This window comes from Pantherophis guttatus, chromosome 16, assembly GCF_059756535.1.
Source record: "Pantherophis guttatus breed Tessera chromosome 16, ASM5975653v1, whole genome shotgun sequence".
NCBI classification, from domain to species: Eukaryota; Metazoa; Chordata; class Lepidosauria; order Squamata; family Colubridae; genus Pantherophis; species Pantherophis guttatus.
Genome location: NC_142078.1, coordinates 4052171 through 4064778, shown reverse-complemented (window position 1 = coordinate 4064778; position 12608 = coordinate 4052171). Strand labels below are relative to the sequence as shown.

General features: G+C 46.0%; 1 protein-coding gene across 13 annotated transcripts in view; it reads right to left on the bottom strand.

The window, feature by feature from the left end:
* SPTAN1 (spectrin alpha, non-erythrocytic 1) overlaps positions 1-12608 on the bottom strand; it is a 99095-nt gene that overhangs the window by 69093 nt on the left and 17394 nt on the right. For all 13 annotated transcript variants that reach the window (XM_060685012.2, XM_087879873.1, XM_087879877.1 and 10 more), the window contains 7 exons: positions 12415-12561; positions 9488-9621; positions 7003-7147; positions 6130-6284; positions 4740-4875; positions 3033-3134; positions 1483-1620 (listed from right to left, as the gene is read on the bottom strand). In XM_060685012.2, coding sequence (XP_060540995.2) covers positions 1483-1620; positions 3033-3134; positions 4740-4875; positions 6130-6284; positions 7003-7147; positions 9488-9621; positions 12415-12561 — 957 coding nt within the window. The remainder of the gene's footprint in view (positions 1-1482; positions 1621-3032; positions 3135-4739; positions 4876-6129; positions 6285-7002; positions 7148-9487; positions 9622-12414; positions 12562-12608) is intronic.

Below are 12608 nucleotides of genomic sequence, written 5' to 3'. Positions count from 1 at the left end.
CCTCCCTGCACCCCGCGCATGTTTAGCTTAGTTTATTTGATTTATATACCGCCCTACTCCCGAAGGACTCAGGGCGGTGAACAGCCACAAGATAAAAACACATAAATACAAAATTTAAAAACAGAATAAAACCGAATTAAACAATTTGGCCGAAGACAGATTTAAAACACCCCAATGAATTAAAACCAATTAAAATTTGTGTTTTAAAAGGGAAAAAGGGAAAAATTAGGCCAGGCCAGCCTGATGGAATAAAAAGGTTTTAAGAGCACGGCGGAAGGTGCATAGATCCGGGATCCTCCATATCTCCGGGGATAGCTCATTCCAGATAGTAGGTGCCCCCACAGAGAAGGCTCTCCCCCTGGGGGCCGCCAGTCGACATTGTTTGGCCGACGGCACCCGGAGGAGCCCCTCTCTATGAGAGAGTACCAGCCGTTGGGAGGCTACTGGTGGCAGCAGGTGGTCTCGTAGATAATCCGGTCCTAAGCCATGGAGCGCTCTAAAGGTGGTAACCAGGACCTTGAAGCGCACACGGAAGACCACCGGGAGCCAGTGCAGCTCGCGCAGGAGAGGTGTTACATGGGAATGCCATGTCGCTCCCATAACCACCTGCGCGGCCGCACTCTGCACCAGCTGGAGCCTCCGGGTGCTCCTCAAGGGGAGCCCCATCTAGAGAGCGTTGCAGTAGTCCAGGCGGGAAGTGACGAGGGCATGAGTGACCGTGCGTAACGAGTCCCGATCCAGAAAGGGACGCATGTGCACGCGACCCCCCCCACACTCCCCCCCGCTTTTGTCACGTGATGGCAAAAAGGTTACTGGTGGGCCCATTGGGCCTGTTTTTCGCCCTCCCCAGAATCCAGAGGCTTTCTTGGAGCCTAGGGAGGGCGAAAACGGCCTCCCCCACCCCCCCGGAGGCCAGAAACAGCCCATTTCCCAACTTCTGGTGGGCCCAGAAGGCCCGAAAATCAGCTGGCCGGCGCATGCATGCGCGCTGGAACTGAGCTACGGCAACGTTCGTGTGCCCACAGATATGGCTCTGCGGGCCACCTGTGGCACACGTGAGATAGGTTCGCCATCACAGGCCTAGGTGTTTTGAGAATGCTGAGTGGCCCCTAAACCTTTTGGGCCCCAGGGACTGGTTCCATGACACTTTTTTTCCATGGATCGGAGGGGGCATGGTTTCACATGCTGCCTGCGTCCTTCCTATGGATGGGGCTTTGCTTGTTTGCGCGACCTAGGTGCTGGCATGCTGCACACCGTTGCCGGTCCCTGGACTGGGGGTTGGGGACCCCTGGTTTCGGGTAATCCATATTCTTTCTCAGGGTGCACAGCACAAACTGGTTCCGAGCTCTCCTGCTCTTCGTCAAGCTGTCATTCCCCCTCCCAACTTCCCATCACATATTGCCCATTTGTTTCCTCTCCTAGCCTTTGATGGCAGGATGGCGGCAAGGCGCCAAGCTGAAGCTGACAGATCTGTCCACTCACCTCTTGTTTGCTCATCCAATTGTCCACCTGCTCGGTGTCCCGGTAGAAAAGCTGCAGGTCCATGCATTGCTCGTACTGCTGCCGACGAAGCTCCCAGAGTTCCAGCAGGGCTGTTCTTTCCTCGGAGAGGATGGTCAGCTGAGAGGAAAAGGGAGAAACCATCTGGACGTCAGAGGCTAGCAGTCACAACAAAGAGTGGTTCCACACATTCTTGAGAATGGGGTTGATCTGGAAAATCTTATTTGCCTATTAGAATAGAATGACTGAGTTGGAAGAGACCTTGGAGGTCTTCTAGTCCAACCCCCTGCTTAGGCAGGAAACCCTACACCACTTCAGACAAATGGTTATCCAACATCTTCTTAAAAACTTCCAGTGGTGAGCATTTACAACTTCTGGAGGCAAGTTGTTCCACGGATTAATTGTTCTAACTGTCAGGAAGTTTCTCCTTAGTTCTAAGTTGCTTCTCTCCTCGATTAGTTTCCACCCATTGCTTCTTCTTCTACCCTCAGGTGCTTTGGAGAATAGCTGGACTCCCTCTTCTTTGTGGCAGCCCCTGAGATATTAGAAGACTCCTATCATGTCTCTTCTAGTCCTTCTTTTCATAAGACTACAAATACCCAGTTCCAGCAACCATTCTTCATATGCTTTATCCTCAAGTCCCCTAATCATTTTTGTTGCTCTTCTCTGCACTCTTTCTAGAGTCTCCATGTCTTTTTTACATTGTGGCAACCAAAATTGGATGCCGTATTCCAAGTGTGGCCTTACCAAGGCCTTATAAAGTGGTATTAACACTTCACATGATCTTGATTCTATCCCTCTGTTAACACACCCTAGAACTGTGTTGGCTTTTTCGGCAGGTGCTGCACACGGCTGGCTCATATTTAAGTGATTGTCCACTAGGACTCCAAGATCCCTCTCACAGTCACCACTATTGAGCAAGGTACCACATATCCTGTCCCTGTGCATTTTGTTCCTGGTTTCCTTATCAGAGTGGCAATTAGATTGTTAATTTGTCAACCCTGAAGCTGACCTGACCGGAGTCATATTGGAGTTTCAGGGTTGCCACACCGGAGCGGAGAGAAAGGGAGGGGGGATTAGAGATAGAGGGCTTTGTGTAGCCAAAACAAAATATTTTCTCTTGAGAAGCAAGGTCATTCTCACACCTGGACCGTGGAAAGAGGAGTGAGGTCACCAGACGACCAGACAGTGTCTTGATTGGACCGTGTGACTGACTGATTGGGGTTTATTGGAAAACTTTCTCTTTTAACTAGGGGAAAACCGTGGGAATCTTTAGAGTCGGTTTGCATTAGATCTGTGCCAATATATTTCTAATAAAGCTATTCTTTGAGGAATCTACCTGTCTCGGAGTTTTGCTTGATGTTGGAACTATTACTTGGAACCCTGACATAATCAAGCCAATTTGAGGAGGGGGAATTGGTCAAAATACTTTCCTGAGAGAAGAGGAAGAAATAATGTGGATCCCCCCCCCCCCCGGCTCTAAACACCCCCTCTTTCTCCTTCACTTTCTTGCTGGCGGTCAAGTCGGTTACCTTTTCCTTCACTTCATCAGACGCATAATGTCCGGCAGCAAGCAGGGCCTGTCCAGAGTCGTCCGCGGATTTAAAGCTGTCTTCGTGAGCGTCAATTTCTCCCTGCAGCCAAATAACAGTCAAGGACAATGGTCACATTGTCGAGCCACACAGAAACAAAACACCCACAAATGCACACAGGAGTGTCTTTTCAGCAGAGCGGACGACGCATCCAATAATGATCAGGCTGTCAGGCCTGGAAGCCATCTTTTGCATTGGGCCTTCAGGTCTGCCACATTGACTGCTGTGGGAAACGGGGAGGGGGGATTGTATGGAGCAGGGGTGATATATACCGTATTTTTCGGAGTATAAGACGCACCTTTTTCCCCCCTAAAAGGGAGTGAAAATTTAGGTGCGTCTTATACACCGAATGTAGCCCCGCCCACCCACTGGCCCCCACCCTTTGGCCTCTGCCTCGCAGCAGTTTACCTCCTTGCAAGCAAACAGCAAGAAAAAACAGCTCCTTTCAGCTTCAGCACAGCCTAATTAGCACAAGTTGATTAGATTGGCCTCCCGACTCTCAGCTGATTTGCTCTCAGCTGTTTTGCCCAGGGCTCTGCAGCTTGCTGCAAAGAGGTAAATTGCTGGAGCAGATTTGTTTTTCCTTGTGCTAATCAAGCTATGCTGAAAACGAAAATGAAAGTAAAGCAGGCTGTTTGCTGCAACATGGCAAAATTAGGCAGAGGCAGATTTCTTTTTCTTCTTTTTCCTCACCAAAAAAGGTAGGTCCAAACAATGGGAAATTTAGGCCAAAAGAGGAGAGTTCAAGATTTTAAAACCCAAAAGAAAAAAAGGAGAAAGAAAAAGGCAAAGATAAAAATGGGAAGGGAGAAAAGGAAATGAAAGAGAAAGATGTTACACATATTTAGAATTGAAATATGAATAGTAGGATAAAAGTGGTCCCTTCCACCACTGTTAATCTGTTAATCTGTTAAAAGATTTAGAGAGCAGCTCTTAAGGCAAGTTTGTCAACTCAAGGACCTTGCTGTCAGGCCTAGAAGCCATCTTTCTCCCTGCATCTTCAAGCCTGCCACATTTCCTACTGTGGGAAATGGGAGGGGGGATTGTATGGCGCCAAGGTGATATATAGTCATGATAACATTCCTTTCTCGGAGTCAAGGACGTCTTGCCCTGCACCTGGAAGGCTGGAACTGGGAGGGATCTTCAACTGGGATGGTCTATTGATTGGATCACGTGATGGACATGTGGATATTGGGCAGGGACTTGGACTTTCCTTTGGGTGGGGAAAACCTGGAAGCTTCCAGATTCGGGTTTTCCCGGATGTCCCAATATGACATCTCTAATGAAATGGAACTTTGAGGAACTTCAAGCCTCGGAGTTTTCTTTCTTTTGTTGGGGGTGTTGCTTGGAATCCTGACACAGGCAGAGTTCTCAAGGCCAAAATGTATCTGAGAGGACCAAGGAAGGCCTTGGTGGCCCATCCATAAACTCAATTCAAGACAAAATGCAGCAGCTGGGCACTTGACATCCAGTTTTGTCAAGGTTCTGCTTTTAAGGGGAAGGGAGCTGACATGCCAGCTGGATGGATTCCTGGGAAGCCACTGCCAGTTGCTCTCCATCAGGCTGGCTAAAGGGTATCTGTGGTTCAACCTGCTATCAAGCTTCTGTTCAGTCTCCCAGGAAAAGGCCCATGGCGGTCCTCTTTACCTTATGTTCCTGGTGTCTATCCAGCAGGGCCTCCGCTCCCGCTACATCGTTGGCAAGCTCGTCAGCATTAATTAGCGCTTTCATTTCAGTCACCCAGCTGGTTAAATCCCGAAAATCAGCCAGGAATCGCTGCAGTCTTCGGATGACGAGAGAAGGCAGAAGAAGAAAAGAAACAGCGTTGTACATGAATCCATGCTTCTCCATCCAGGGTGGATTGATTTAAATCAAGTCGATTTAAATCATGATTTAAATCACTAGTGATAAAGGCTTGATTTAAATCAGCTTGATTTAAATTGTAATTTTTAAAGTTTAAGTTTGAACTTAAATTTGTAAACTGTCATCTCTGTCCCGCAGCAGCAGCTCTTCTGACCCGCTGTTGACTTACTGAACAATCCCAATATTGCAGAATATACAGCCTCCTCATGCTACATAAGTAAGCTCCATTTCATGAATAAACTAAATTATGAATGTATTTTACAGTAGTGGCCAAAATTGTGGAAACCTTTTGGGAAAAGTGTATTTTCTAAAACTAATAACACCACTTTTTTTGGGGGGGGAGTAGTACCATCAAATTATATATCAATGGAAAGAGAATTTAATCAAGAACATAATGCAATAACTTTTAGGAAGGATTTGCTATTAGAATAGCAGTTACATTATAAAGAAGAAAAGTGAAACACGTAGAAAAAAGGAGATATACAAAAATTATCACCATAGAAAAAACGAGATATGCAAAAATGATCAGTTAATACTTAGTTGGGTAACCTTTAGCATTAATTATGGCCTTACAATGTCTTCCCACGGAGCGAGCCAAGTCTTTTAATTCTGCAGCTATTATAATGTGAAACGAAGATTTAATTATTGCTTCTATTAACTGGGTTTTATTGCTGGGTCGCTTCTGACTAACAAATTTCTTTAGTTGGCTCCATAGATTGTCAATTGGGTGAAGGTCTGGGCTATTCCAGCAGTGGAATAGGATTATCTTGAAATGCCAAAAAAAAAAAAAAAAAAAAGTGGTGTTATTAGCCATCAAACCTCAAAAATAGACTTTTCCCAAAAGGTTTCCACAATTTTGCCACTACTGTAAATAGAAAACTATCTTTAGATATCTAAATTTTTAGATAGATTTTTACTCCAAAAAGCATTATATTAAAATAAATAAATCCATTTTTTTTATTTAAAAAAAGAAATCATCCATTTTTATCCATCCTCTCTCCATCTGTCACTCTAGGTTCAGGTTTCTGCATTGCCTGCCTGCTGAACTCGGTCACAACTGAAAACTTTCTCCCTCTTTCCTGTTTTCTGCTCCATAGCAAGCGTCATTTCTTGTCATGTTTTCTTGCTTGGAGTTGGAAAAGAATCTTTCTTTATGAGCATTATAGCATCGTACCGGTAGGAGTCGTTCAGACGTGCGTGTCTCTCAGCAGCCCGGGTGCGAATCTGCTCCCAGTTTGCAATCAGTTCCTCTCGCTTCACGTGGATCTGAGAAGCGTTGAGAGGGTGGGACTCCTGCAGTCGGTCAGCCTCTGCGCACAGAGCCTTCACCTAAACACCGCAGAGAAACGTAGATTAACACCAGAGCAATAGAAGCTGGGGGGGAAAGGAAGAATCAAATTCTTGTAACAAGAATGTTACGAACACTGTGCCAAACTCTTAAAAATGCATCTGTATTCTATACGAATATCATCATCACCTTTTAATGGCCCCATAATCCCTTGCAGGGTGGAATCTGGGCAACTGAATGGAGCTGTGGGGTTTACTGGCCGGATGCCCTTCCTGTCACTAATGCAGAGTTTTTTTCCCAGCAGATAAAATTCTCATTGTGCCCAGAGAGAAAAATATCTGCCTCTACCTAGGGTGGAATTCACAGCCTCCTGATTGTGAGACGAGAGTTTCCACCTCTAGGCTACCGCACCACTCTTCTTTACGAATATACTGGAAATAAATTAAGGCTACGGCTGTAACTGGGCAAATATGATTACACCATGACAGATGTTTGGAGATTTTTCTCAAAAAAAGTTTTTCTTTTGTCACTGAAACTGGATTTTGACAACTGCAAAAAAAAAAAAAGGGGGGGGAAATTAGCAAGAATTGATTTAATTGATTCAAAGAGCCTTTCGTTCAGTATGGACACAAATCCTTGCCGTTCTTCTGTGAAATTCTTTCAGGTGATTGAAAACAAAACCAAGGCTTTAAAAAAGGATCCGCTCGGGCCAGGGGTGCCTCGTCAACCCCTCACCAACCCATTCCCAGCGACACCCACCTTGTCTTCCAAAGCGGCCAGGTCTCTCTCCAAGCCCTCATGTTTGCGTAACAAAGCCTGCACGCTCGCAAGATCCCTTCCGAAATCATCCGAAGCCATCAGCTGCTCTTTCTCCTTAATCCAACTTATCGTTTCGTCCACATCTCTGTAAATATAGACCAGCATCAAAGTAGGGCCTTTCCCACACCTTCTCTGGTTTTGAATGGATGGATGGATGGATGGATGGATGGATGGAAGGAAGGAAGGAAGGAAGGAGAAGAAAGAAAGAAAGAAAGAAAGAAAGAAAGAAAGAAAGAGGAGGGAGGGAGGGAGGGACAGGCAAAGGAGAGAATGAGAGGAAGAAGGAAGGAAGGAAGGGATGGAGGAGATGGGATGAGAGGAAGGAAGGAGGGAAGGAAGGAAATGGGAAGGGAGGGAGGGAGGAGATGGGAATGAGAGGAAGGGAGGGAGGGAGAAAGAAAGAAGGAAGGAAGGAACAGAGGGGGAACAGAGGAGAGAATGAGAGGAGGAAGGAAGGAAGGAAGGAAGGAAGGAAGGAAGGAAGGAAGGAAGGAAGGAAGGAAGAGACAGAGGAGATGGAATGAGAGGAAGGAAGGAGGGAAGGAAGGAGATAGGAATGAGAGGAAGGAAGGAAGGAAATGGGAAAGAGAGGGAGGGAGGAGATGGGAATGAGAGGAAGGGAGGGAGGGAGGGAGAAAGAAGGAAGGAAGGAACAGAGGGGGAACAGAGGAGAGAATGAGAGGAGGAAGGAAGGAAGGAAGGAAGGAAGGAAGGAAGGAAGGAAGGAAGGAAGAGACAGAGGAGATGGAATGAGAGGAAGGAAGGAGGGAAGGAAGGAGATAGGAATGAGAGGAAGGAAGGAAGGAAATGGGAAAGAGAGGGAGGGAGGAGATGGGAATGAGAGGAAGGGAGGGAGGGAGAAAGAAGGAAGGAAGGAACAGAGGGGGAACAGAGGAGAGAATGAGAGGAGGAAGGAAGGAAGGAAGGAAGGAAGGAAGGAAGGAAGGAAGGAAGGAAGAGACCGAGGAGATGGAATGAGAGGAAGGAAGGAAGGAAGGAAGGAAGGAAGGAAGGAAGGAAGGAAGGAAGGAAGGAAGGAAGGATGCAGGCAGCAAAACTTATAGTCCCTCTGTGGCTTTATTTATATATCCCGAGAAAGGACTTTATGAGGGAGACCCAGAAGGGGATAAACTCATCTCTGGTTACCGTTACTTTTTCCAACATCTGCAGTGGTTCACTTTATGAAACATATAAAGAACGGTTGCTGGAATTGGGTATGTATAGTTTGATGAAAAGAAGGACTAGGGGAGACATGATAGCAAGTGTTCCAATATCTCAGGGGCTGCCCCCAAAAAGAGGGAGTCAAGCTATTCTCCAAAGTACTTGAAGGCAGGACAAGAAGCAACGGGTGGAAATTAATCAAGGAGAGAAACAATTTAGAACTAAGGAGAAATTTCCTGACAGTGAGAACAATTAACAAGTGGAACAACTTGCCACTAGAAGTTATAAATGTTCCAATACTGGAAGTCTGTAAGAAGAGATTGGATAACCATTTGTCTGAAATGCTATAGGTGTCAGGGTTTGAAGTAATACCCCCAATGAAAGAAAACTCCGAGGCTTGAGTTTCCTCAAAGTTATGTTTTATTAGAGATGTCATATTGGCACATCTGGGAAAACCCGAATCTGGAAGTTTCCAGGTTTTCCCCACCCAAAGAAAAGTTCAAGTCCCTGCCCAGCACCCACAAATCCATCACATGGTCCAATCAGACATCGTCCCAACTGGAGATGCCTCCCAGCTCCAGCCTTCCAGGTGCAGGGCAAGACGTCCTTGACTCTCTGAGAAAGGAATGTTATTATGACTATATATCACCCGTACTCCACACAATCCCCCCTCCCAGTTTCCCACAGTTGTAAATATGGCAGGTCTGAAGGCCTAATACAAACTATGGCTTCCAGGCCCGACAGGCCAGCCCACATGCACGTCATAAAAGGAGAGGTGGTTAGTGTGCTGAATATAAGGCAGTGATGGCTAACCTTTTTGCCATCGTGTGCCAAAAATGGGAGGAGCCCCGGGGAGCGTCGTGCAAAACCGTTTTTGCCCTCCCCAGGCTCCTAGAAAGGCTCTGGAGCTTGGGGAGAGCGAAAAACGGGCCTTCTCCACTCCCACCCCCCAGGCCCTCCGGAGGCAAGAAACAGCCTGTTTCCCTACTTCTGGTGGGCCCAGAAGGCCCGAAAATCAACTGGCTGGCACACGCATGCATGCCGGAGCTGAACTCGCGTGCCCACTGATATGGCTCTGCGTGCATAGGTTTGCCATCACGGATATAGGGTTTCCTGCCTAAGCAGAGGGTTGGACTAGAAGACCTCCAAGCTCCCTTCCAACTCTATTATTTTATTCTATTTTATTCTATTCTAAAGTTTTTGTGTAAAAACTCAGGCAGACAGACATTTTTAATTGTGTTGACCCAACCGGTCAAGCTGATACCTGTTAAAACGCTGCACCTCGGCGGCTCCGAAGAGCTTGCCCTGCCTCTGAAGGGCCAATCCTTTCAGCCGCTGCCAGCTTGTGTTGACTTCATCCTGCTTGGACTTAATCAGCTCCTCTTCCGGGTGCTGTTCCTAGAAAGGGGAGAACAGCAATTCCGCTCTATATATGATGTACAATGACAACAAAGGCTATACTAACAGAGAATCTGTCAGAGTACGAACACGCATAGACTGGAATAGGCATAGCAACAGATCAGCCAATGGGGACTGTTTGGAAACTGAAACAGAGTATTTGTTTGCATGGGGCCATAAGAGACAGTTTAGAGCCTGGCGTGGCTTAGACTTGCTGAACTGTATATAAGAGTGTCAGGTTTCGATGCTATCTCAAAATAAACGAATTTCCAAACTGCCGATCTTTAAGGAAATTTTCTCTTTATTCGAGCAGAGCAATCTGATCCTGACTCTTTCGCGGTCAGTACTGACCTTTGCCCCCCAATCCCTCCCTTTCCGATCCCCAATTCTCTGCTTCTCATTGGCTATCTTCCAAGTCACTTTCCTGATTCCTTCTTCGTCAGATCACAGGAATGTCTCCCCCCCTCCCCATCTCCGAGGAGACAGAATCTTCAAAGGGATTTAGCAGGCAAAAGTTCAGGCTTCTCCCCTCTTTATTATATGTCAGTGCTGGGATGCTGACGAAGAGTTGGTTTGGCCTCTTAATGGGAGCCTCTGTACAATATATTAGCCTCTGTATCTCTCAGTAATGACTTACTTCTAGGAATATTGCGCCTGTGTTCCTGATACTGTATGCTGACTTCTGCCATATGGTATTTTACATAAGGAAGTTTCTTATACATAATTGAATCCTGCTGAAGTTCATTTACTTGTGTGCTGGTCGGATGTGCTGCAACAAAACTCTTGACAGAATCTTTGGGTGATGCTTGATTTCAAAGCAACGGCTACCCTTTTGCACCCAAACTCAATCCTTCCACAAAAGGGGTATTTTTTATGGGATTATACCAGAATTTGTTGCACCTTCGATCCTAAAATGTCCTAAAATGTTTTGGACTTGGTGTCAACTGTCCAAACGAGCGAACCCAAAATAAGGAAACTCTCTCGCGAGTTTTGAATTCCCAAAAGTAAAACTTTACCGGATACGCCATGTTGGTACTGAAGAAAACAAAAGCAGCTTTGGTTTTTCCCACGCAAAGGCTTGCCTAGTTAAACAATGGCTTCCTTCCCCACCCCTGAGTAATCACATTGTCTGATTAGGGGACGTCCATTTGTTATGGGAACAGTCCATCTTTTTCTCCAACACCCGCAGTGGTGACCTTTGATGGTTTCCAGGCTCTCACGATCTCCGCATACATTCTCGGCATTCCATTTCCCCTCTTCCCTCCCCTCCAGTCCATTGGCAAGTTGAAAACCATTAAGGTTTGAAAGAAGCACAGCGGTTCAGTCGTGCCACTTGGTCACAGAGATAGTATCAGCTCTGGAACCATTCCCTCCCCCTCAGTTTGTGTTCTCTACCTGCCTGGATTCAAACCCTTAAATCCTTAACATGCAGGAGAACAGAAGCCTAGCACCTGCCACGCTGAGGGAGGCTGCCTTAAATCCCATTCAGAGGTCAGGAAACACCGATTTTTTTAAAATTTTTATTGTGAGAAGGCAATCCTAAAAGGACACAGAAAAATGGCCATGATCCAATGAGGTATTTCCGAAGTCTCTGGAGCAACGACAAAAAAGAAGCTAAGGAGCTCCCTGTTCCTTAGGATTGATGGAAAGCAGAATGGATGGAAAATACTGACGCAGGGCAGGGCAAGGCATGCTTACTGGGCGAAAAACCCAGCCCTAACTGGAATAAGCACGCTCTGCATGGTTACAAGTGCGCTATAAATATTTCACATTGGGATTGGAAGTGTGAGGGGTTTCAAATTCCTAGATTGCTAACAAGAACACATTCTGAGTGGTTTATAAAAGAAGTTGAATGCCCTACCTGGAATTAAGTCATGGAAATATTATAGCTTGCATTATGCAACGTCGAGCAAATATAAAAGGAAAAATTCTATAAGAAACCATTAACCAAAGAGATGACAAAAAAAAGCTAAAACATGCAAACTGATTTCATGCAATCTTAAGCACCTGACAAAGCCAGAATATAAATAATGTGTATGTTGTTATTATTTTTAAAAAGGATATACTAGCCCATAAGGGGGAAAAAACCCTATTAGTTCATAGTTTGATTCATTGGTATGCTCCCATAGAGAGGGGCTCCTCCGGGTGCCGTTGGCCAAACAATGTCGACTGGCGGCCCCTAGGAGGAGAGCCTTCTCTGTGGGGGCGCCTACGATCTGGAACGAGCTCCCCCCGGAGATACGGAGGATCCCGGATCTGCGCACCTTCCGTTGCGCGCTTAAGACTTTTTTATTTCATCAAGCTGGCCTGGCCTAAATCTTCTCCCCTTTTTAAATGTAAATTTTAAATTTGTTTTAAATTATGGGGTATTTTAAATTCAGCCAAGTTATTTAATTCGTTTTTAATTCATTTTAAATTTTTGTATTTATGTGTTTTATCTTGTGGCTGTTCACCGCCCTGAGTCCTTCGGGAGAAGGGCGGTATAGAAATTTAATATAATAAAATAAATAAATAAATAAAATTGGTATGAATCAGTTTATCCACAAAGTGAAGAAAGACAATCCCCACCCAACTATTAAAAGGTTGTATCACAGGAAAGGAAAAGTTTGTGCAGCTAACACAACGTATCTCCAGCCAGAATTGTTTTTTCTTTAATTATCTTGTCAGCAAAGGCCATTTGCATTCCACATTAAAATTTCAGGGAGGTGTGGGAAGAGGAAAGCCTGACGGACACCCAGGGCCGCAGGGTCTAAGCAGCCCATCCATGCCAACGGCTCCCCCGCAATTACTTACCTGAATCAACTTGCTGGCAAACTGGTTGACTTCGTTCACCCTCTCCTCGTGGGCGGCCAAGTCCGTCTGGAACTCTTCGAACTTCTTCTGCAACACCTCCACGTGCTCGAGGTCCTGGCCCAGCTCCTCCGAGGTTACAATGGCCTCCTAGGAACGACAACAACAACGAAAGCTCGGTCAGCGTGGGACCCTAG